The 25,762-nt window shown below is 37.9% G+C and overlaps 2 protein-coding genes across 4 annotated transcripts in view; one reads left to right on the top strand and one right to left on the bottom strand.

Moving 5' to 3' along the window:
- Positions 1 to 12,311, top strand: part of METTL14 (methyltransferase 14, N6-adenosine-methyltransferase non-catalytic subunit) — a 29,246-nt gene extending 16,935 nt beyond the window's left edge. The window contains exons 9-11 of the mRNA XM_003410415.4: positions 3,253 to 3,369; positions 5,052 to 5,262; positions 11,411 to 12,311. Of these exons, the coding sequence (XP_003410463.1) occupies positions 3,253 to 3,369; positions 5,052 to 5,262; positions 11,411 to 11,715 (633 nt within the window). The 3' untranslated portion in view covers positions 11,716 to 12,311. The remainder of the gene's footprint in view (positions 1 to 3,252; positions 3,370 to 5,051; positions 5,263 to 11,410) is intronic.
- Positions 11 to 25,762, bottom strand: part of SEC24D (SEC24 homolog D, COPII coat complex component) — a 134,075-nt gene continuing 108,323 nt past the window's right edge. For all 3 annotated transcript variants that reach the window (XM_010590519.3, XM_010590520.3, XM_003410416.4), the window contains exon 23: positions 11 to 25,132. In XM_010590519.3, coding sequence (XP_010588821.2) covers positions 24,992 to 25,132 — 141 coding nt within the window. In that variant the 3' untranslated portion in view covers positions 11 to 24,991. The remainder of the gene's footprint in view (positions 25,133 to 25,762) is intronic.

Below are 25,762 nucleotides of genomic sequence, written 5' to 3'. Positions count from 1 at the left end.
TTAAGTGGATTTTTAAATTCATAGGAAAAAAACGTAATCGTATGTTGCATAAGTTTGTAGGTTAATACCATTTTGTTTTGTTTCTTAAATAACTGTAAAATATCTAGAAAGAAAATCTATTCAGAAGAGGATGTTTGGAAGGTATTGGTTAACTAGCACTAGGGATGAATGCAGCTCTTTCAAAATGGATTTGTTTGTAACCACAGGAAGAGAACAGTTTAGAAATTTGAAACTTGAAATTGCAGATCATAAAGGAGCTACTTAGTATCATTTACTGCCCATTGTAAGTAGCTAAAAGGTATTCTTCTGGATAGGATTGACTCATGAATTCCAAATGGGAGCCAAAATAAATTGAAGAAGTAACAGAGCATCTGAAACACATTATAGTTTGAATGAATGAATGAGAAAAAGAAGTTGTAACACCTCAACTATTTTAAGTACCTTGTATTTAAATATATTTCATAGCTTTTCTTTCTTTCTTTTTTTTTTTTTTGATTGAAGTGTTTTGGATTTCTAAATGGAAACAAAACAACATATGCTGTTTTGTCCAAGAATAATGGGAGCATTATGGTTAGTTGTCAGGAATCTTTAGTTTTTGATCTCGGTTTTGCTGTTGACAAGTCAGATTTTGGGCAAGAAGGTGCTTATTCTTGTGGTTCTCAGTTTCCTCACCTCTTATTGGATGATACTTTCCATTTTTAGAATGTGTTCTGTGTTATACAACAAATGACCTCATTTAATCATGCTGATTTGGCAGGTGTCCATTTGAAAGGTGAAGAATTTAGGATTATGTGAGATATAATTAAGTAGGATTATATTGCAATTGTGCTCAAATTGTGACATTGTACAGTCACTACATATTTTATGTATAAATAACGAGTTTGAGATAGTTGGATCGCATCATTGCTTCTGTCATTTATTAACTCCAAGGTAAGCCTCTGACCTGTGCCTGCTGTACTCTACTAGGGTGTCTCTGTTCTTTTGGTGAAGGCTCCTAAGGAGCTGTGGAAAAGTTAAGAAGTAGAGAGAAGGAAATACACTGTATGTATTTATATGTGTATTGATACTTACTTTTTTTAGTTCTAAAGTCTATATTTTGGTCTTTCCTCCCACCCCCTAAATTAGGTTGAAAATGATTAAGAGGTTTTTTTCTTATTTGTTTATGCAGTTTATCATATTGGTGAAAGCAGATTTTGATAAAAAGAAAAATTACAAAAATTATTTAGCACGAGATATATGATTTTTTTGTAAATTAGTACATTCAAAACCTATTGCTGTTGAGTGGATTCCAACTTACAGTGACCCTACAGGACAGAATAGAACTGCCACATAGTGTTTCCAAGTAGCAGCTGGTGGATTTGAACTGCCACTGCACCACCAGGGCTCCAAATTAGTGCATTATGGCCAGTAAAATTTAGGCCTGAATGATGTTTAATGAACATCCAGTGTGAAACAGGAACAGATAGCAATATTGATTTTTGAAATTTTAAAATAAAAATCTAAGTTTCATTTTAAGATGCATCTCACTTTACACAATAAGAGCATTCCTGAAAAATGCATATATTGTATGCTCTACTGTACCATTCTTCACACTTGATTATAGCCCCATCAATATTATTCTGCACTTTATTTCCTTGTACCTTACTGTAAAATCGACTGAAGGTAAGGATAATGCATTATTCATGGTTTTACTCCCTATAGTTAGCCATAAGCCCTCAAAAATGCCATTTCAAGGAGAAGAGTGTGTTACCTAGTGTATGTCACCTGTTTATATATAACAGATTCTAGAATGCTAAAAAAAAAAATCATGTTTGGTAAAGTAGAGGGTCAGTGAAAGAGAGGAAGACCCTCAAGGAAATGGATTGACACAGTGGCTGCAGCAATGGGCTCAAACATAGCAACAATTGTGAGTATGGCACAGGACTGGGCAGCATTTCGTTTTGTAGTGTATAGGGTCACTATGAGTTGGAAGCGACTTGACGGCACCAAATAATAATAAATATAATGGAATGTTAAGGTTCAAATCTCTGTATTTTCTAAGTTATATAAAGATAAAAGTTTTACCCAATAAAATATGTCTCTAGTCGGAATCGACTCGACGGCACTGGGTTTTTTTTTGTTTGTTTGTTTAGTAAAGAGATACACGTAACAATAGTCTGAATTTTTTCAAGTTGGTAGTATTTAATATAAAGGGAAAATTTTATAGGACTGTCTCATTTAAAAAGGAGTTATCAGAAATATTTCAACAGCATTTATCTTGTCAAAGGATGTAAAATCGAGGAATCAAGTTATCTTTGGGATTATTTTAGGACTATAGAGGGGCTGTGTGTTTTCGATAGCACTGTGTTGTTTTTTTTTTTATGTGTTTTCTTATGTTTAAAACCCAGTCACAAAGGACCATACATTGCATGATTCCATTTATATGAAATATCCACGTAGGCAAATTTATAGAGACGGAAGTGGATTAGTGGTTGCCTGTGGTGGGAGTGGGGCTGATGGCCAAGAGGTGCAGGGTTTCTTTTGCAAGCAGTAGAAATGTTCTAAAAATTGTGATGATGGGTGCACAACTTGGTGAATATACTAAAGGTCATTGAATTGTATATTTTTAAATGGATAAATTATATGATATGTGATATATTCATATATGATGTCTCAGTAAACCGAAACCCGTTGCCTTTGAGTAGATTCCCACTCATAGTGACCCGACTGGACAGAGTAGAACCTGTCCTATAGTGTTTCCAAAGAGCAGCTGGTGGATTTGAACTGCTGACCTTCTGGTTAGCCTCCAATCTCTTAACCATTTCACCACAAGGGCTCCAGATATATTTCAATAGAGCTGTTAAAATAATTTAAAAAATTAAAACCCAGCTTCTGTTGATGACAATTCTTTAATTGGAGCATTATGTACTCTTTTCATTTTGATACTTAACCGTATGTATTGGTCCAGTATGAGTCAGAATTGACTCGATGGCAGTGGGTTTGTTTTTTTTTTTTTTTGGTTTATTAATATCCAAAAGATATATATCATTTTCTGTATAATTGCTGTATTTTTCAAGACTGACATTTCTTTTCTATTTTTGCACTAAAACAAAACTACATTGCTACCTTGGAATTTAGTATCTCAAACATCTGGACAGTTTTTTAATATTGGTTGATTATTTTAAGTATTGTGGCACCGGGTTTTGGTTTTTTTTTTTTTTTGGTTACTTTAAGTTAAGGAATTTTTTTTTTTTCTAATTCTTTCACTTCTAGTGTTTACGTAAGTGGGGTTACAGAAGATGTGAAGATATATGTTGGATTAAAACCAATAAAAACAATCCTGGGAAGACTAAAACTTTAGATCCAAAGGCTGTCTTTCAGCGAACAAAGGTATTACTATTTTATTTTCTTTATTTTTATCATTTCTCTCAAGCTTTCCCAAATTACTGTACTCTTCAATTAATTTTGCTGGAAAGGTCCTTTTCTGTAATGTCATTAAGCATTACAGGAATATATCTGAATTAATATTAAAATGTTTTATTCACTATGGTAGATAAGCCTCCACTGTGCTAGAGAGAGGAATATACATTCCTGCACATCTTAAACTACTGTAATCCTAAGTCAGACGTAGACTTTTGGTACCTCTGATACACAGATTTTTTCCCTTTCTTTAGGCCCAAGAAGAAGAGATGTCAGTAAGACTGATAGCTAGCTTAGAGACATATTTCTCGCCCCTTCCCTTCTCCTCTTTGCTACTCCATAACCCTGAGGACCTACACAAGAAGCCCTGAGAGCCTCTGCTAGTATCAGGCTTGAACAGTTTTAGTCCTTCAGTCTCCCACTCATTAGGAAGCCGCAGGTGGGAGAGTCTTTCTTATAAAACCTTTCTTGGACCAGTAAATTCTGTTGAAGGTGTCTTAGTTATCTAGTGGGGCTATAACAGAAATACAAGTAGATGGCTTTAACAAACAGATTTATTTTCTCACAGTTTGGAAGGGAAGAAGTCCAAGTTCAGAGCACTGGCTCTGGGAGAAGGTTTTTTCTCTCTGTTGCCTGTGGAGGAAGGTCCTTGTCTCTTTGAGCGTCTGCTCCTGGGTGATCTTCAGGTGGCTTGGCATCTCTCTTTCTCCATATCTGCTTCTTTCACTTGTTTAGTCCCTTTTATATCTCAAAAGGGATTGATTCAAGACACACTCTACACTAATCCTGTCTCATTAACATAACAAAACAACCCACTCCCAAATGGGATTTTAACCACAGGCGTAGACCTTAGGATTTACCACACATATTTGGGGAAAATAATTTAATCCATAACAGAAGGGAACCAAAACTACTCTTGTCCTAGTGGTTCATGTAGTCAGGTGAGACATTAGATTTATTTAACCTTCTGCCTTACTCCCCTCCTCCCAGAAATCTAGATTTAATAAAAAACAAACAAAACAGAAAATTATTTGATTTTTTACCTTTTTACATTTACTTCTGTTGAGCATTTTACGTCTGTATCTGTGTTTGATGCCCCCTCTCATATATCAAGAAGCTCTGGTGGTGCAGTGGTTAAGCACTCAGCTGCTGTCTGAAAGGTCGGCAGTTCAAACCCAGCAGCTGGTTGCTCCATGGGAGAAAGATGCAATCTGCTAACCTTATGGGGCAGTTCTACTCTGTCCTGTGGGGTCACTAGGATTAAGAATTGACTCAGTGGCAATGGGCCTCAGTATATCATTTTGATTTTGGATTATACACGGCCTAATAAAGCATCATGTCAAGATTCCAAGGCCAAGAGCCATGTTTCCAGAACTGGTAAAAAATAAGTTATTTACAAGTTACAGGGGAAAACTGCTGACTCAGTTCTGAAATCTAACAGCTCAATTTTAATACTCTCATTCCTAGGCCCTCTGGCAATCTTCCCTCATCCAGAGATCCAGGCTTTCTTATTCTGTTTTTACCCATAGAACTATATTTCAGAGATTCAAAGAAATAAGGGTTGTTTTGGAATTGAGCACATCAGTAATGTAAAATGTTATGAAATAAGACTGTGAAAAGAGATTAATTGCTCTGCTCTTATTGTTACTTAGGAACACTGCCTTATGGGGATCAAAGGAACTGTTAAGCGTAGCACAGACGGAGACTTCATTCATGCTAATGTTGACATTGACTTAATTATCACAGAAGAACCTGAAATTGGCAATATAGAAAAACCTGTAGAAATTTTTCATATAATCGAACATTTTTGTCTTGGTAGAAGACGGCTTCATCTCTTTGGAAGAGATAGTACAATTCGACCAGGTAGGACCTCACTTAAAAAGAAAATCTTTGTGGTTCCTTGGGAAAAGGGTGTCAAGAAATAGGGCAAAGTGCTGTTGAAAATAAAAGCCCTGTGATGTGTTTGACTCCCCTTCTTGCTGTACTTCAGATATGCCAAGCTCATTCTTGCCTCAGTGCTCTTCCGTGGTTCTCTCTCCTTTTCATTCCGATACCTGCTCAGATGTCCACTTCTCGGACAGGCGTTTTCTCACAACCCTGGGTAAACTAGCCAATTTCCCACTCCACTCCCATCCTCCCATCACTCGTTCCCCTTATTTTTTATTTTTCTTCATAGCGCTTACCACTATCTGGATTATAGATTCATCTGGGCACATGTTTATAGTCAGTCTCTCTAGCATGCAGTCTCACGGAAGGCAAAGACTGTCTTACTCACTTTTATGCCCAGCATTTAGATTACTCAGTAAGTACTGTACTGAATGAAGGAATGCATAAATGGATGATAGAACAATCCTACAGAAAGTAACCATCTAGTTGTGAAATGCAGTTGAGTATCTTGGTTTTGTTAAGAGCTGAAAAACTTGGATTGTTTTCATGTATTGTCTTTACAGAATTTTAACTTTATTAAATTGGTATAATGGAAATTTACTATTTTGAAAAAAATGAGAAAAGAATTAGGCTATTATGGAATAGGATTTTCTTTCATTGGCACAGCTTTGATTTATAAAGTAGTGTTGAAATTATAGTACATTTCGTATACTTTCTCAGAAACTATAAAAGTAAGTGTAGAATACTGCATATTGCTTCAGTCAGTATAACAAAAGAGCAAAAATTGATGTTTTTGGTCTTACCATGTAAGAAATACAATTTAAAGATGGAAAGATCCAGAATCTTTCTTTTTTTAAGCAGTCTACATTTTATAAAAAGATAGTAAGAAAAGTTGAAGTTATAGTAGAATAATTGATCCTCAAAATGAGAATTTATAAGAAACTCTGATGTTCATTCTAAAAAGAGTAATCTTTGAAGTTCCGTAACGTGTATGTACAACAGAATTCTCTCTGACCTCCTCCCTGTCAGCTGTTTCTTTGTAGGTGTGCTTGGATTAATACAGAAACTTGAGAATATTTCTGCTACAGAAACTTCTTGTTGTTAGTTGCCGTCGAGTCAGATTCGACTCATGGTGACCCCATGTGTTATAGAGTATAAATGCTCCATAGAGTTTTTCTTCACTGTAATTTTAATGGATACAGAATGCTGGGCCTTTTCTTCCACAGTACTGCTGGATGGGTTTGATCTTCCAACCTTTAGGTTAGCAGCTGAATGCAAACTGTTTGCACCACATAGAGACCTTCATAAAATTACGTAAAGTAATAAAACTGAAGTCACTTTACAAAGACTTTTTTTTGTATATGAAATGTATAGTCTGTAATTTGGCTTTACGGAAAGTGTTCACTATATTTAAAAGTAAATATTATTTCTCATGGCAATTTGCCAAAATTCATGCTAAAAAAATAAATCAATCCTATGTGTATAGCTCAACAAAGTATCACAAAGTGAGCATAGCACATCTGTGTAGCTACCATTCCAGTTTAAGAAATAAAACATTCCCAGCACCCCTTATGCCCTTTTCTTATCTTTCTCTGCCCAAAGATAACCCACTCTCCTGACTTAAAATGCTATAGCTTAACTTTAGGATTTCTAAAAATAATGACCTTGCTAAAATCACTTATTAATTCTGATTGTTAATTCTTTTTTTTCCCCATATCTGTATAATCATGCCAGCTGCCAGCAACAACAAAAAAAAGCGTTTTATTTTTTTCCTTTCCCATCTTTAGTCCTTTTGCTGCTTTTTTTTGCCTTGTTGCACTGGCTAGGATCCTGTACAGTGATGAATACAAGTGGTGATGGCAAGTATTGTTGCCTCAGTCTTGTTCTCTGCATTTCTCTATTAAGCATGACGTTTACTGTAGATTATATTGCCTTTTATCAGAATAAAGAAGTTCCTTTTTAGTCTTGAATCTGTTTGACAGCAACTAACAACTTTCAGTCTTAGCTTTCTTAACAGTTTTTTGAGTTTTGTTTTGTTTTTAAATTGTGAGTAGAGGTTGAGTTTTATCAAATGTTTTTTCTGCATCTATTTAGATCAGGGATTGGCAGAGTTATTCTATAAAGGGCCACATATTCAACATTTTAGCTTGCCAGCCATACTGTGCAATTTTGCCATTACAGTGATTTGAAAGCATTCATCGACAATACATAAACCAATGAGTGAGGCTGTATTCCAGTGAAACTTTGTAAAAACAGGTGGTGAGCTAGATTTGGCTTGTAGGCTGTAGTTTGCCAGCCCCTGATATAGATAGCCAAATGTGTTTTTGCCTTTATTCTGCTAATGTGGTGAACTACATGGATTGATTTTCAAATGTTAAACCTGTCAAAGATTTCTTAAATAAACCTAACTTGATTGTGATGTGTTATCGTTTTATATAGTCCATGATTTTGTTTTCTAGTATTGTGCTTCAGACTGTTTCATCTGTATTACTGAGAAAGACTAATCTGTGATTTTTAATTCTTATAATATCAATGTCAGGTTTTTGTATCTGTATCTGGCTTTTGTTTTTTTTTTTTTTTGGACTTGGACCTTATAAAACTCTGCTTTGGAAACTTTGTGCAAAAAACCAAACCAAACCAAATACACTGCTGTTGAGTTGATTCCAACTCATAGTGACACTACAGGGCAGAGTAGAACTGCCCTGTAGGGTTTCCAAGGAGCAGCTAGCGGATTCAAACTGCCAACCTTTTGGTGAACAACTGAGCTCTTAACCAGTGCACCACCAGGGTTCCAGCTTTGTTGATATTATTTCTTCTTAACCTAGTTGAATAAGTTCACTGGTGATGCTAGAAATTAGATTTACTTAATATTATGAAATATCCTTCTTTATCCAATGATTTTAGCTTTGAAGTCTACTTGATCTTATATTACTAGAACTATTTCAGCTTTCGTTTGGTTTGTGTTTGCATAGCATATTATTTCCATCCTTTTACTTTCAATCTTTCTACACTCTTACATTTAAGAGGTGTCTGTGAAAAATTAGTGATTGCTTTTTCATCCAGTCTGACAACCTGTATCTTTTAATTGGAACATTTAGTCCATCTATATATAATGCAATTCCTGATATATAGTAAACAGTAAAATTACCATCTTACTGTATTCTATACATTGGTATCACCTATTCTCTGTTCCTTTTTCTCTTATCTTTTTTGGATAAATTAAGTATTCTTTTATTATTCCATTTTTCCTTCCTATTAGTTTGTTGGTAGCGGTTAAGAGCAGTGGCTGCTAACCAAAAGGTCAGCAGTTCGAATCCATCAGTCACTCCTTGGAAACAATATGGGGTAGTTCCGCTCTGTCCTACAGGGTCACTGTGGGTCGGAATCAACTCAACGGCAGCAAGTTTCGTTTTTGGATTATTAGCTTGTTAATTAAATGTTCTTTCATTGTTTCTTTGGAGGTTATTCTAGAGATTGTAGCAGCATGTAACATTGAATTATTAAAGCTTAAATTGAAGGAGTGTATTGGTTTTTAAAAGGTGGGAATGCAATTATTTAAACTTTATATTTCCCTTATTTTTTTCAAACCAGTTTTCCTCAATGTCCATGTATTCATGCAGTGTGTTATTATATACATAGTGTGTATACAGCTACAGAATGAACTTCGAGCTGCTTAGACTTCCTTTACAAACACACATGAACATCTTGATTGGAAGTGCCGTGGATGATTTCACTCTTTCCCCATAATGAAAATATTTTGACAGCAGCGCCTGTGGCAAACAAGTGTTCATCTCCTCTGACTTAAAGGAAAGGAACGTCTCTAAGTGCTCAGCTGGAGGAATGTGTTTGCTCAGGAAGCATAGCTGTCCGTATATATTGAATATTAAGATACGGCTCTAGTGTTTGAATAAATAAAGAACAGATTTTTCTCTTCCATCATTAACCTGTCCTGCCCCCAAATAGCTGCTGAATCTGGGAACAATCTCCAGTGTCAAGTGCTGTTTTAAGGAAGCAGAAAACGTAAAGAAAAAACAAAACTAAGACTAGCCAAAGAGTAAACGCAAACATCAAACAGATGCTAATCTTATAATAATTGAAGAGTCATTGTAACAACATTAAAGAATTTTGAAGAGGGAAAAAGATTCATAATCTCACTGCCACCAAGAATCATTTTCATATTGTACATAATACTTTCAAGTTGCTGTACATACAAATTTTTGTATTATTATAGTCACCATTTTGTATTTTTACTCAATATTATGTCAAATATTTTTCAACATTTTAAATGATTATAATCTTTTTGATGGCCTCATAGCATTATTTGAATGATTTTATTAAAGGTGTTTTCTTTAAACATGAGTAGAAGAACCTAAACAGTTGAGAGAAGAGCTAGTTGTTAAGTGTAGTTGTAGATATAAACATAGGAAGCAAGTAAACTGAAGATTTTGCTTGCTGGCAATTTTTAGTTACAATTAATACTCAGTTTTCAGTGAAGTTCTCTATTTAGCTATGGCTGCCTTACCTACTTTAGATTATAAATTATACTTTTCATAGAGGATATTCTCCTATCTGTATCTGTACCAGTTAAATGAATCTTAGTAAATACACATTTTATTTTTTGCTTTGAAATTATCATCCAATTCTTCATTGTTGCCTATTCTTCAAAAAAATGTTTTAGTGTGCCGTACAATAAAACATAGGAAGGAAAATCTGCTTGGAAATTATAGGTCCTTTCGGGGTTAACTACATAAAATAATAGTAGGGACAATTGAGAGAGGTCGAGTTGGGTTAAGTCCTCAGACTTCTTCCTCAAGGAGGTCATCTAAGTTGTATCATATATTTTTTTGTTGTTAGTTGCTGTTGAGTCAGCTCCGATTCATGGTGACCTTATATATAACAGAACAAAATATTGCCTAGCCCTGTGCCATTTTAATGACTGTTGGTATGTTTGAGTCCATTGTCTTGGCCACTGTGTTAACTCATCTCATTGAGGCTTTACCTCATTTTCATTGGCCCGCTACCAAATATAATGTCCTTTTCTAGTGATTGGTCTTTGCTGACGATGTGTCTGAAGTAAACAAGTGGAAGTCTTGCCATCCTTGCTTCTGAGGAACATTCTGGATGTATTTCTTCTAAGACTTATTTGTTCTTGAGTATTCTTCAGATATTCTTCAATATTTGTTTATTCAGTATTCTTCCCCAACACTATAGTTTGAATGTATCAATTCTTCCGTCTTCCTTTTTCACTGTACAACTTTCATATGCGTATGAGGTGATTGAAAAGACCATGGCTTGGGTCAGACATATCTTAGTTATCTGAATGACAGCTTTGATTTTTTAAATTTTAAAGAGATCTTTTGTAGCTGGTTTGGGGAAAAAAAAACAAACAAAAACACCCTATACCACATATACCTCAGGAATGCTATTTACCATTGCTTTAAAATTTTTAAAAATAGCTATGGGAGTTTAATGCAGCCTGAAGCCAGGCTATTTTAAATTTACTGTTTATTATTAAGTAATACCTTTAGAAGCTTATAATAAAACACTGTTGCAATGAATAATTTGGGATAAAAAAAAGTTCCTTAGAAACTCTGTAACTAGTTTACTTCCCAAGAATTTGCGTGTATTATTTATGTAAGAGGCAGTATAGCATGAAGCTGGCACTGTTAGCTATTTTTATTATATCCTTGTATTTTCTTGTTTCTTACCCCTCGTTTGTGTGTTGTGTTCTAGAACACCACAAATATGCCAAGAAAACAACAAACCAGAAGGGAGCAAATAAAAATCTGATGTATTCAGTAGTCCAACCACATAAGTATAGATGTGTTCATTAATCTTTTCTAGTTATCAGGATGTTAGTAGGTGATATGTAAAAGGCACAGTAGGATTTACCTATTGTTTTTTCCTACACATATTATATATATATATGAATATGAATGAATGAAATCATTCAAATATGGGCATGATTAAGTGCCAGGAGTTCTGTAAAAGATATCAGTATTGCATGTGTGCTAGGGGACATCTTGAAGAATACAGTGGGGATTTGAGATATGCCCTAAGGATCAATAAGAGAAGAGAGAGTTGGGGGGGAAAAAAAAGGATAATTTTTTTTCCTCCATTTCAGGCTGGCTTACAGTTGGACCAACTCTTACGAATAGCAACTACAATGCAGAAACATATGCATCCTACTTCAGCGCTCCTAATTCCTACTTGACTGGATGTACAGAAGAGATTGAGAGACTGCGACCAAAATCGCCTCCTCCCAAATCTAAATCTGATCGGGGAGGTGGCGCTCCCAGGGGTGGAGGAAGAGGTGGAACTTCTGCTGGCCGTGGACGAGAAAGAAATCGATCCAACTTCCGAGGCGAAAGAGGTGGCTTTAGAGGGGGCCGTGGAGGAGCACACAGGGGTGGCTTTCCACCTCGATAATTTCTGAAGACACTGATCCTTTTAATGGCCCTCTCCCTTCTTTATTTCATTTTGAATTTCAGTTGGAAGACTCACCTTAGAACTGAGTTCCAGCTCGCACTTGGCTTTTAGTTTCTCTAGGCTGCAGGACTGTCTGAGCCAGCTTCCCTTGCAGTTGTCACAGGCGCTGCCTACTTTTCCCAGGATAAACGAGTGATTCCGCCCTCTGTCATGTGCATGTAACTGAACCGAACGAACACAAATGCCTTCACCTTCAGAGACTTGAGTTTATTCCTATTTATTGCAAAGGCTTTTGCTTTTTAGAAAGAGTTGGAGTAAACAGTGAAAAGGCTGCATCTGTAACATGATATTAGTCCTGCAGAAGGTGAGAGAATGTGCATCCCGCCACTGCTGTCCCAGCACGTGGGAAGCCGCCGGGAGCCTGGATAGAAGAGTTGGGACAGATGGTAAGCTTCTGCCAGAGATGTAACGTTTTCTTGATGAAACAATAAAAAGAGGTAGACTTCTTTTTACTCTTAAAAATTCAGATAAAATTGAGAATTTTGGCATACTTAAAAAAAAAAAAAGCTCATCATCATCATCTCAGTAGCTACAGATGACTCTTAATCACGCTTCCCATGAAACTAACAAGGACGAATATCCAGTGCTAGGATTTTGGTGTGGACTTGAACTTGGATTGACCTTGAAGCAGTTTCATATTCCTTATCAAAATAACAGAGACACTTGGTTATCCAGTGCTTGCTTTAAACATTTTATGTAAAAAAGTACTTGGTGATGATGAAATGACACATATCTTTAAACTTGGTATGGAGAGAACTTAATGTAAAACCAATTACAGGGAATCCTCAAGACCACAGCTTGGAAAATGGAACTGCAGTTGCCTTTTATTAAAAGCATATGGTGGGGTGTTTGTTTTTAAGGAACTGGTTTTGCAGATCTGTTAGTTGTATAAGACCTTATGCTCTTATTTCTCTTTCTGTACTGTAACTCATGTTTTAAATGAATTTGCTGAATGAAATATTATTCTTGATAAATACATTTTTTATTTTGTGTATGATTTTTCTAATGAAATTTTTAAACCTTTGACGTTTGGGAGTCTGTTTTCTATATGTAGAATTACTGTTGTTAACAAATGAAACATTTTATTCTGTGATGCATTGTAGTGGCCATTCTGCCGTATTATACCTAAGACATGGTTACATTACACCCACTGAAGACTGCATTTGAAGATAAAGATTGAATTCTGGGAATAGGATTGAGGCCTTTAAAAGCCTGATAAATTTAATAACTTGCTTTTACTTTCTGACAGATAGCATTTGACTAACATGTTCCTTGATACAGATATTACGTACTACAGTTGGTTAGATACCTTGCTCAAACGATGTGTGATTTTACTTCAATAATTACAAATTATCTAGAATCAGAACTGTATTAAAGAAGACAGAGGGACATTCATTGCCCAGTGATGGGTCCTTAGGAATGTCAGCTGAGGACTGTCCCATGCATAGGACTCCGGTTTGTTCCACACCCTGGGCAGAGCCAAGGGAAGGTGACATTGCTGGTGCTTACCTGGCCTAGTCACTTGTGAGATCTGAACCACAGATCATCTAGAGAGTTAGGAATGGCTTATTTGTAGGTTGAAAGTAGAGGGGAGCCACTGCCCAACATATTTAGAAAAGAGCAAATAAAAGAATGGCTGGTGGGAAAAGAATGCAAGTCCCCGAATTTATCCCTTTGACAGTGTAATATTACCTTTAAGTTAACAGAGGAGGAATTGTCTGCCACTGGCTTTGCTACCTTTTACTTTCAGTAAAGGCTGGGGTAGGTATCATTTCTACAATAGAATATTTATTCATTGAGGAAAGATTTGTAATGAAAACTCATCACGACTTCTGACTTCTGATCTTCTTTGTGTTTGCATGTCTTATATCTTTAAAAAATTATCTAGGAATCACCAAAAATAAATTAATACTTAGCTGCTTCACTTACTGCTTCCATAATATGTATATATTTGATTTGGGGATATAAGCTAATTATTCTAGAATAACCCTAAGTTTTTCAGTTATAAATTCTAAGATCGGCATACCTAAGATTATATAGGATTATGGTTCTAGGTATTATAGTACCAAGTATTGATGTTTATTTCAGTGGGAACTGTTCTCCCAGTTACTATCACCCTTTCAGAGGATGGGGATTGGGAGGCCCAAAGTGCTGCCTAAAGAGGAATCCTTTTCTCCTTCACTGGAGAATATAAAAGGCAAGAGGTTGATGATGTCAGGTAGAACAGATTTTGTGGTGAGGAAGCTCATACCCAAACACCGGATTAGACCAAGGAATCATGGAGACTGCAGTCAAGGGTAGAATGGTCACCAGGAAGCAGCACAGAGTGAGAGGACATAATGTCCCCTGGGAAGTGGGAGGCAGGCCTGGATCCCAGTGTGGTTGCCAGAGCACATCTCCAGAGTTGGAATGGATCAGTCCTGCAGCAGCAATGTCTTTTAAAATACTTTCTACCTCTAAATTATATCTTTCTGATTAGTTACAGCAGCTTATTTTAAAACCTGTACTGTTTTCATTCGAATTTCAGAACATAATATTTGGTCTTTGAAGTACAGTTCCAGATTTTACTAATTTGTTTAATATAATCCTTGTTGACTTGACAAAATGATAGCCCAATTGGGACTCATTCTAAACAGTAGTCTTTGATCTGAAAAGTATGTCGTGTTTTTGTGAGCTATTAAAAACAAACTTCTGCCTGTAAGAAAGGCTTTCTTAGCACAATCCTTTAATCTTGTGGTCCATGTAGGACTTTTAGGATTATCCTATCTTTGATGTTTGGCAATAGGGACTGAACTTATATGCAGTTAGTTTTGAAGCTATAAATCTGAGGACTTCTCAAAAGATTAGAACATTTACCTAGTAAATTGACCCCATTGAAAAAGACTCCATTTCTGGATCTTGAACTGTTTGGAAACTCCACACAGCTTCTGCTCTCAATGCCTCCATCATGTACTTGGATCCATACAGTGCACGGAGGAGAGAAACAAAAAACAAACCCACATCCAATTTCATCTGGATCATTTGGACATCCTTTTCCAAGAAACCTTTTTTCCAAGATTGGACAATATGGTAAAAATGATTGGTTTGGGTATGGGTTATAGTTTTTACCTCTCTAACTGGAGATACTAATCAACGGTAAACTCAGATAAAGTAGGTTTTTCCAAAAATACCAAATAATCGAGAATCTAGAGGTCAACAGTGTAAAATGGATACAGGAACGAAGCATATAACATAAACCAGCGAAGCAGGCCAGGTGTTTATTTTAAAATGGAGTAATTGTCTTTATTTAGGCACATTTTGTTTGCATATTAAATAGACAGGAATATTTACTGTCACTCATTCACTTGCTTCCTTTTGTCTTGAAATACACAACCCGCTTGTCTGCGCTGTTTTCCCACGTGGATGAGTTTTCCCACTTGGAGCAGCACAGAGCCCCTCAATAAATGGCCACTGACTCTTAGTCTCAGGGCCAAGGAGTCTGCAGGGAGGGGTGGGCACAGTCCCTGTAAAGGTATGAAGTGGACAGCACTGGTCAGCTCCATCTCATTGTCACCACAGAGGGATGTGGCCAAGTCTGAGATTTTCACGTGAAGTTGCCCTAAATTTTAGATGTTGACAATTAAAATAATCTGCTTGCTTTGCTTACATTTTCCTTTCAATTCAGAACTAAAATTTCTTAAAATTAATTTTGGCTACCTAAATATCTCATGCATATTTTAAATTCCGGCCTCTAAATGCATCTAGCGGACTCAGTGATAACTAAACAAATACTATGTAACCAACATTACTAAATGAAGAAGGGGAAAAAAGCTTGGAACAGGAAGCCATCACCTTTGAAAGAAGATGGTTGGCAGAATTTAGAACAAATATGGTTGAAGATGTGGATGAATACTTTCAAAATTGCATACATGATATGACTGAAATATGTAGACATGCAGGCCTGTATTGTGGCCTAGCACACCTTCTGTAGAATCCGACACCTGCCCACATTTTTAGTTTATAATAGTTAATGTTCATATGAGAATGACTACCTAGCCTGCTTTTTCAGGTTTTTCTTCGTCATTTTTTTTTAAATAATTTTTATTGTGCTTTAAGTGAAAGTTTACAAATCAAGTCAGTCTCTCACACAAAAACCCATATACACCTTGCTACACACTCCCAGTTACTCTCCCCCTGATGAGACAGCCTGCTCTCTCCCTCCACTCTCTCTTTTTGTGTCCATTTCGCCAGCTTCTAACCCCCTCCACCTTCTCCTCTCTCTTCCGGGCAGGAGATGCCAACATAGTCTCAAGTGTCCACCTGATCCAAGAAGCTCACTCCTCACCAGCATCCCTCTCCAACCCATTTTTCTTTGTCATTTTGAAAGCAAAGGACAAATAGTAAAAATTAAACACGATATTGTTCAGAGATACCCAGTTTAACAGTTTCTGCTGGTTAAACTTCCAAGGTAATTGGTTAAATGTCTTGTGGAGTTTCTGCCATTTTATAGGTTGACGCTTTCCAAGACAACTGCTGGGTAGGTATATGCTTTCACAGTTAGTCAAGTGTTTTTTAGGTAAGAGTATTGCTCATGATTAAGGTAAGCTATGGTAAACCTGAAAAATAAAAATGAACCAAACTTGCCCTTGAGTCTTTTCTGACTCATGGCGACCCCGTGTATTTCAGAGAACTGTGCTCCATAGGGTTTTCATGGTGGTGACCTTTCGGAAGCAGATTGCCAGGCCTTCTGATATGCCTCTGGGTGGATTTGAACTACCAACCTTTAGGGACTCCAAGCTACAATTTGGCCTTGTCTAAAAAAAAAAAAAAAAATTTTTTTTTTTTTAAGAAGCTAGGCTTAAATCTGCATGGTAAATGGGAGTTCAAGATTATAGTTTAATTTTCTATTATGTCTAATTAAAAAATGTAAATGCATATAAGCATGATTAAGGAGAATACTAATAAAAATAATTCCAGTGCAAAATTCAAGAAGATATAAATGTGGGGGGCAGTGGTGCTTCCGTGGTAGAATTCTCACCTTCCATGTGGGAGGCCCAGGTTTGATTCCTAGTCAATGCACTTCACACACAGCCATCACCCGTCTCGGTGGAGGCTTGCATGTTGCTATGATGCTGGACAAGTTTAAGTGGAGCCAGACTAAGATGGACTAAGGAGAAAGATCTGGCAATCTACTTCTGAAAATGAGCCAATGAAAACCCTATAGATCACAATGTTTTGATCTGCAGCCATCATGGGGATGGCACAGGACTGTGCAGCCTTTCATTCAGCTGTGCATGGGGTCACCACGAGTCAGGCTGGCTTGATGGCAGCCAACAATGGCAGCCAGATAAACCAAACCCAGTGCTGTAGAGTTGATTCCGACTCATGGCAACTCCATGTGTTACATAGTAGAACTGCTTCATAGGATTTTCTTGGCTTTAATCTTTACAGAAGCAGATTGCCGGGCCTTTCTTCTAAGATGCTGCTGGGCGGGTTTGAACCGCCAACCTTTAGGTTAGTAGTCAAGAGCAAACCATTTGTGCCACCCAGGGACCTTTTGAACAACAACAAGAAGCATAAATATAAGCTTGTCAGTCAACAACTCCCAAATCCTCAAGCCTCACCTTCCTGAGCTGCTATTGACAAGACACTGGATCAGGATGGCATGAGAACCTCCTCGAGCAAGATTTTCACTTTTCCCTGCTTTCATTTATCCTTGCTCAAGGAAAGGCTTGCCATTCCATGTGAATCCTGCTCGTGCCTACTAATATAGTCCTGAGCTTATTACATGGGTGCCTGGGCTCTTAGGACTTAGTCTTTGTCATTCACCTCATAAAGGCAGTGGCATGCTTCTAATGTATGGCATATACAGTGAAACCTATGACAGCCAGAACTTGATGGGGACTGCTTTGTGCTTCCGGGTCTCACAAGTTTTCCACCTTTGACAGGGTGCAAACTTCTCACTTTTCTATTGCTCATTTTAGTGGAGAATATTTGCGTTTTCCTTTTCTGGCTGGTTTCTGCTTTACAGTTTCTGGCTTTCACAGGTTTTACTGTAGTAGGAGCTTAATAGATATTCCCTTACTCCCTTGCTTGATTAGTAATTCCCTAAGGATTTTTAATGCCCTCTTTTGAGTTCTTTGCCCTTCTACTGATGCTTTCTTGCTGCATAAGATGGCTGTTTTTCTATTAAATCAGATTTTTTTTTTTCTCTGAATAAGAATATTATTCTTTGAGGTTCAGGAAACCAAGTAATTTCCACTGAGTCATCATTTATCAGTGGTATTGAACAGTCAGCTTCCTCTGGGGTGACTCTAAAGGAACCCGACTTTCCTCAGGACATAAATTTTTAAGCACTTTTCTGCAAAATGCAACCTATTAAAATAAGGAAAGCGATTTAACCACATCGGTTTCACCTTGTTTAATGATAGCCTAGGTAAAAAATAAGAGTGCACTATTCTTACAAGTAATGGTGGACCTAAGGGAGAGTAGATTGCCCTGAGAGCGAGGAGGGGACAGGACAGTGGAGGGTGGGTATAGGGTAGAGCCTGGAGTCTTAGGAAACTGCTGTTGATTGGCAAGTAATGCTTCCGGCAGGGATGACCTCACTGAAATATAGCTGAGTGCAACTGGGAAAGCCTAAGTTCTCAGACTGTAGATTCATATTCTCCCAAGTGCCACACAGAACCAGGAGACCATGGGGGACTCTGACAAGAGTCATCACTATAAATCAAACATCGTGTCAGTCATGTAGGGACAGAAATTCAGATTCCAAAATACGATTTTTTTTTTGCACACCAGAGTTTGTTACAGATTCATATCTGCTAAATCTAATTTCTCCTAATTCATAAATGTGAACTTTTTGCCACTTAGGCACATTTGGCCCTCGAAATATTGATTATTAACCTCCAGTCTGTGGGTGGTGCAATCGGGCTAGTTGAACGCTACCCAAAAGACTGGAGGTTTGAGTTCACCCAGAGGCATCTCGGGAGAAAGGCCTGCTGACCTACGTGGGAATAATCCGCCAGTGAAAACCCCGCGGAGCGCAGCTCTCCTCTGAGACCTGGGGTTGCCACGAGCCCAGACTGACCCCACTCAAACCGGCGATGGTGGCGAACCGTCAACCCAAATCCTGGGGCATTCGGAAACTATTTTCAAGCGTGAATGATACGTATTTAAAGTGAGTTTTCTATGGACCCCAGGAAAACCTCAGTTTTAAAAACACTGACTTAAACTAAAGTCGTATTCTCTACAAGATCTTACAATTTCAAATTATTACTGAAAAAGTTTTATTCATAACTGGTAAAGTATTTTTAAAAAACCAAAATAAAAATGGATACTTTAAAACTTCTTAGAAAACTCTTGAGACTGCACGTACAGTTACTATTGTTTTATTGATGGTTTCCTTAACTAGACACTTATCCTGTCTCCCAAAATGGAGTTTTTCTTTATGTGATTTAGAACTGGATTTTCCTGTGTTATGTTTGGATGACAATGGCTATAGAAATCCTGTTTGTGAGGAAAGTGTTTTGGGAATTGGAGTTTGGTTTGGACAAGAGATACAATCGGGAGATGTGACAGCCTCCGAAATATCTGAGAACTCCTCATTAGGTGGAGGAGAGCTTGCAGGGAGTTTCAGGGAAAACAATCTGCTAAATACAATTTTCTGGCAAACCGAAGTGTTGCTAAATGGCTGTCTGGGAGGGAGTGAGCTCATCACGTTCTCAAGCAGAGGCCAGAGAAACATGCATTAGAGATGATGACTAGGGATTTGTTCTCTTCCAGCCAAGATTTTTGTTTCTCTTTTTATCCAGAATCATCAGTATTAAATCTTGTGTTTTCAGTGCTAAGTTTTGCATAGGTCCCCTACCCCCTAAAACCAAAAAACCATAGCCGTTGCCATCAAGTTGATTCCGACTCATAGTGACCCTATAGGACAGAGTAGAACTGCCCCATAGAATTTCCAAAGAGCACCTGGTGGGTTCGAACTGCCGACCTTCTGGTTAGGCGCTGTAGCTCTTAACCACCAAGATCTGCCTTTTCTGGAAGATTTCTGACTTGAAGCTTTCTGGAAGGTTTCAGACACTTTAGTGTGTAATGCCTCCTAGTGGGACTGAAGCACTACTTCAGATTACCTTTCCACATCAGAAAACGCTCATCTAAAATTTGATCTTTGCTTTTCATTATTTTATTAACAGAGAAACATGAGTTTCCAATTTGCTGAACATTAAATATATATATATATATTAACAGACCATTTCTAACTATTCTCATTTTATATCAGGTTTAGACTGGCAGGAAGTGAAGGAGGTAGCACTCAGTAACATTCCTCCAAGTTGTGTCTTCTTGAGCGAACGCCTTTTATTTTTTCATAATGGTTCCTAAACATTCAAAACGCAAATTGCCTTTGCTTTATGTATTACTGAGGTTTTTAACACTCAAGCAGCTTAGGCTACAGTTTTCTTATATTGATAAATTTATTTTTATCTTTGAAACTATCTGTTAATTGGCACTGACATTTCTGTAGAATTGAAAGATAGTAGCTTGGTTTGAGGATGTCAGTCAAGATACTCAAGGCATAGCAGCAAATACTATTAGGAGTTAGATTATAGTCTTAATTTTCATGATCCTTAGCAAGTTCAATTAAAAACAATAACAGCAAAGAACACTTAAATAGCACTAGTAAGTGCTATTTAATCTGTCAGGCACTATTCTAAGCCATTTACATATATTAACTTAATCCTTGGAACAACCAAGTAGGACACAGAGGCACAGAAAGGTTTCAGATTTGCCCTAGATCACACAGCTAGTAGTGAGAGCTAGTGTAGAAACCCAGGTAATTGTTCCAGAGCTTGTGTTCTTCGCCGTTACACTCTACCACCTCTTAAGGTCTTTGGGGAGTACTATTTCAGAACACCCAACCAGCACGTACACCATTGTGGCAAGTGGTTATCCATTACATATTGGGTTTCTCCTACCACTGAAAGCTAATCTCTCTATTTGTGTTCTGTGTTATATTCCCTTCTGTCTTCCAAGGGTCTTGCTTGTTTGAGTATTTTTGTCTTCAATCTTCAACATTCTTTTGAGTACAGTATTCTCACTTTTTTTTTCCAGCATAATACTGGCTTCTTTCCATCAGCATGTAAATATCAAATCCCTGCCTGTCTTAAAACCCAAAACTCTCCACTCCATCTTTAAACCCCTCATCCCCTTCTTGAGTTGCTTTGACTCCCCTTCCTCAACCTATTCCAATCTAGTGCACCCATCCTCACTGATTCTGTGGAACTGCTCTCACTGAAGTCCCTGTGACTTTTTCACTTATTCCAACATACATTTGAGTCTTTAACGCACCTCTCGGAAGCCTGTAGCTGACCACTCTCTCCATGGCTTGACACCCTCTTGCCAAGTTTTCCCTCTTACTTCTCTGGCCCTTCCTTCCCAGACTCCTTTGTAGGTTTCTGTTTCGCTATCTGCCTCAGGGATCTTCTGCCTTCTCACTTACATAGTTGCCCTAGGTTATTTCATTTGCTGTGTGGCTCCTGTCTCTATATGTAGATGACTTCATGTCTCTAGCCTAGAACTTTCTCTTGAGCCTCAGAACCATATTTTTAGGTGCTGTTGTTTATCTCACTTGGATATGTTGCAAGCCATCTCAACGTGTACAAATTTGAACAGAACATTTTACTTCTACCTATTCCACATGTGTGCAGACACATGCACACACACCCACATGCACAATCTGCTTCTACTGTGTTCCCTCTTTTAGAGAATGGCCTCACTGTCTACCCGTCTGTCCAAAGCAGAAAACTGGGTGTCATTTTCATTTTCTGACACTTTCTTTTCTCTAACTTCACCTTCCCACCAAATACCATTATTTTAGCTCTGGTCACCATGAACTAGGATGATCACTCTGATAACCTTTTAATGGTCTCTCTGCTTCTGGTTCTGCCACCTTACAACCCTGATCTTCTGAATAGTAGTCATGCCACTCTGTTGCTTAAATAACTTTGAATATCTTCACTTTGCCATTAGGATTAAGTTTAAACTCCCCTTTGACCAGGACTCACCATACCCAGCCCTCCAGCTTATCTTTTGCCACTTAGGCTCTTATTAGTAAGTTCTGGTAAGTTTATTGAAAGGGTAATCCATGTTCTCTCCCACTCTGGGCCTTCATGGGTATTTTTTCACTCTGCTGGAGGATTTACCGGTACCTCTAGTTACCTGGCTAATGACTACTACTTTTTTCAGTCCTCAGCTTCAATATGGTTTCCTCTGGGAAATCTCTACTGACTACACCCTGTCTCCAACTAGACTAGGTCAGACATCCCTGCTATGTGCTCACCGCAGCATTTCATAGCACTTGTAAAGCCTTATTGTAATTTTGGAGATGGCAGGGACCTGTTTGTGCCACCCATTGTTGTGTGTCCCCCCAGTAGAGGGCATAGCACCTGACACACATACGGTGGCAATAAATGTTTGTTGAATGAAAATACTACCTCCTAGAATGGTATATCATATTCTCTGTTGAGCTCCTAATTACTCAGAAACTTCTTCTTTCAATTGAGTGGCACCTTGCCCCTTCTATTTATTGTTTCAGAACACTATTAGGCTACCTTCAAGTGAATAAAGGAGCATGTTCTGTGCCTCTATTCCACTTGGAAGATGGCGTCTAGAGATGAACACTCACCTGGGTGTGGTCGCCCCCTGAGAGAAGAATGGGACCACTGCTATACTCATTTGACGTGCTAACTTCATAATAAAGCAGCTTGAGATTACATTTGCTTTCATCCCACTACTGATTCACAGTAACAAACCTCCTAGGCTCTTTTTAATATGCGTTTTGCCCAAGTAGGAGTCCCTAGGTGGTGCAAACAATTAACACACTCAGCTGCTAATCAAAAGGTTAGAATTTCAAGTCTACCCAGAAGCACCTGGAAAGAAAGGCCAGTGATCTACATCCGAAAACACACAGTTCTACTCTGACACACGTGGGCTCGACAAGAGTGGGAATCAACTTGATGCCAACCGTTTGGTTGTCGTGATGGCTAATACTGTGTGTCAACTTGACTGGGCCATGAGTCTCAGTGTTTATATGTGATCACTCCCATGATGGAATCTGCTGCAAGTAGCCAATCAGTTGAAAGGGAGTTTCCTTGGGGGTGTGCATCCAAATATAAGCAGACATTCGGGCTTTTTGCTCACTCTGAATCTTTTTCTTCTGGATCCTGTGGCTGCCTCCTGTTCGTCTGACCTCCGGCTCTTGGGACTTGAGCTATCAGCTTATCTGCAGATCCTGGGATTCATCGAACTTCACAGCCTGAGAGCTGAAGCCCTGCTCTCAGACCTGCCAATCTTGGTTTCGCCAGTCCCTGCAGCTATGTGAATTGAGAGAAGCCTCTATCCAGATCCACAAACTTGGGACGTTCCAGCCTCTACAATCGCATGGGCCGTTTCCTTGATGTAAATCTCTATGTGTATTTCCAGGCTTTACTGGTTTTGCTTCTCTAGAGTACCCCGCCTAAGACAGTTGTTGTCTCCAAGGACTTCCTTCACCCCTGCATATACATTTGGTTTTTGGATCCAGGTCTAGGATTTTATTTCTTCTTGTTAAACTTCTCCAAGTCACTGTGAAACATCATGCCAGTTGGGTAACATGTGGACGGGATTTTAAGCCTGTAAGTATATTTGTTATTCTACTCAATTTCATGACATTTACTAATTTAATAAACACACCTTTTTTTTTTTTTCTAGCCACGTAATCAAAAACAAGGTACTTAATCGCTTCAAGCCTGTTTTTTTCGTGTGTAAGATGAGGCTGATAATAGGATTAGGGTTGCTGAGGAGAAAAAATGTGCAAATATTCACAAAGCATTAGTGCCGTTCTTGGGACCTGGTATGTACTGAATCTACTTTACATATTTAGTTTTTATTCAAATCAGTGATAACAAAGTTGAACAAGGACTGAACAAGGCAGATACAGGACAGGTGCCTGTGTTACACCACTCATAACCACCCTCCTAGGTTTATATCCAAGGGGCCCTGGTGATGCAGTGGTTAAGTGCTCAGCTGCTAACAGAAAGGTTGGTGGTTCGAACAACATCAGCTGCTCTGCAGGAGAAAGATGTGGCAGTCTGCTTCTATAAAGATTAAACCTTGGAAACCCTATGGGACAGTTCTACTCTGTCCTGTAGGGTAGCTATGAATCAGGGTTGTCTGGGCAGCAATGGGTGGTGTGGTGATAGGTTTATATCCATTAATAATGATCACTTGATGATCTCATGTAGCTTGTTTCCATTTACCTTGTCCACAAAGACATAATTAGAGAACTTTTTAAATGCCTGCCTCAAGTACACAGTCTCCGGTATTTCCTTGATTTACTTATTACCTAAGACTACCCAACCTTCAGGAAAAAAAAATTAATTTTCCTGATTTGTTCTCAGTGATCCCATCCAAACAACTTTTGGCCAAGACACTTAGAGTACTACTCTTTATTTCTTTTCAAAATCCCAAAACACATTAAAAAAAAAATGAGTAATATTATCTCCTAGTAAGACCATATTAAGTGATTTACTGATACTGGTTAAGATCTACTATATACAGGTAGAAACCTTCAAAATTGTACAAAGAACAATTCAGAATATTGATAGTTTTATAGACAAAACAACTAGAAAATTGTTTAAACATACACAACATATAATTATGAAAAAAAAAATGTAGAACACAGATGGTTCTACCAGATAGATTCCAGGTTATTAAAAGTCTGCTATGGAAACCTTAAGTTGAAAAATGTGTTCAATGGTATTACATGGTTTAAAAAAAATAGGTATAATGTAAAAATTAATTTTTGTGTTTTATTCTCACTGAAAATGGGAGAGAAACAAAGACAACTTTTTACTCCAAATCTATACATTTTGAAAAATAATTTATGTCTAACACAAAGAAAAAAAAGTGAGAATGTTTACAGTTCTGTAAACTATGTCTTCTATGAAATGCAAACTGCATCAGTTTTAAAAGTTAAAAATTGTGCAATCAGAAATAGACTGTTCCCTTTAAGATACAACTGTACCTTCATTGGCTTCATACCTGAGCACCAAAGCTGCAGTTCTAAATGCCGTCTTGGAAAGCTATCCTGAAAGTGAGCAAAAAATCAAAACTAGCTTGTTATCATCTGGAGAATCAGGCACCGAGAAGGAGATTATCTCCTCAAAATGCAACACCAACAATAGAGAAGGTTCAATTAATTGAGCAGCTGGCAGATCTCCTTGTGAACACAACAAAGGAAATCCACATAAGACGATCCTCCATAAAGTCCTTTGTCTTCTACCAGAAACTGTCGGAAAACCATTTCGGGCTGCTCTCGCTGCTTTGCTATCGTGAGCTAGGAAAAAAGCAACAAGAAGATTTATCTGTTTATAAAAGTTTTCTCAGTGTGGTTCAATTTTGTGTGCTTCAACTGACCAAATATTATAGAATGTCCACTAGGTGTGAGGCTGTGGAGGGTGATGTGGAAGCGCCAGCTTTCCAGGGCACACAGAGACGCGGATCCCAGAACTGCAAACCCAACGTGTACCAGTATAAGTGGCAAAAATGCAACAAGCAAAGTGCTATGGGAAAGGCTTTACCATGGTAGTGACTATCACTTAGCAACAATGATAGTGACTAAGCCTTAAAGGATTTCCTGAAAGACTAGGTGGGGTGTGGGGTCAGAGGATATTCCCTACTGGAATACCATGTACAAAAATACATATATGGCTGGCATGTAAATTAACACAAGCTTCTAAAGGGCAGTGGGAAATGAAGGACAAACTATCAGGATAATAAATTTGGGCTTCTGTAGAAACTGTGATTCAGTGAAGGTGCAGAAGAATGAAATGAGACAGTTTAATGAGCAGCAGCATTAGTGAGATTAGGGAAATCAGACAGGAAGCTGTAGGAATCCTCCAGGTGGGAGATGATCAGGATCTGAATTAGGGCAGTCAAGGTGGTTGACAACTCCAGACATGTCAAC

The sequence above is a fragment of the Loxodonta africana genome, chromosome 5 (genome assembly GCF_030014295.1).
Source record: "Loxodonta africana isolate mLoxAfr1 chromosome 5, mLoxAfr1.hap2, whole genome shotgun sequence".
NCBI lineage: Eukaryota > Metazoa > Chordata > Mammalia > Proboscidea > Elephantidae > Loxodonta > Loxodonta africana.
The sequence above is the reverse complement of the archived record's forward strand: the minus strand, read 5'-3'. Positions and strand labels throughout refer to the sequence as shown.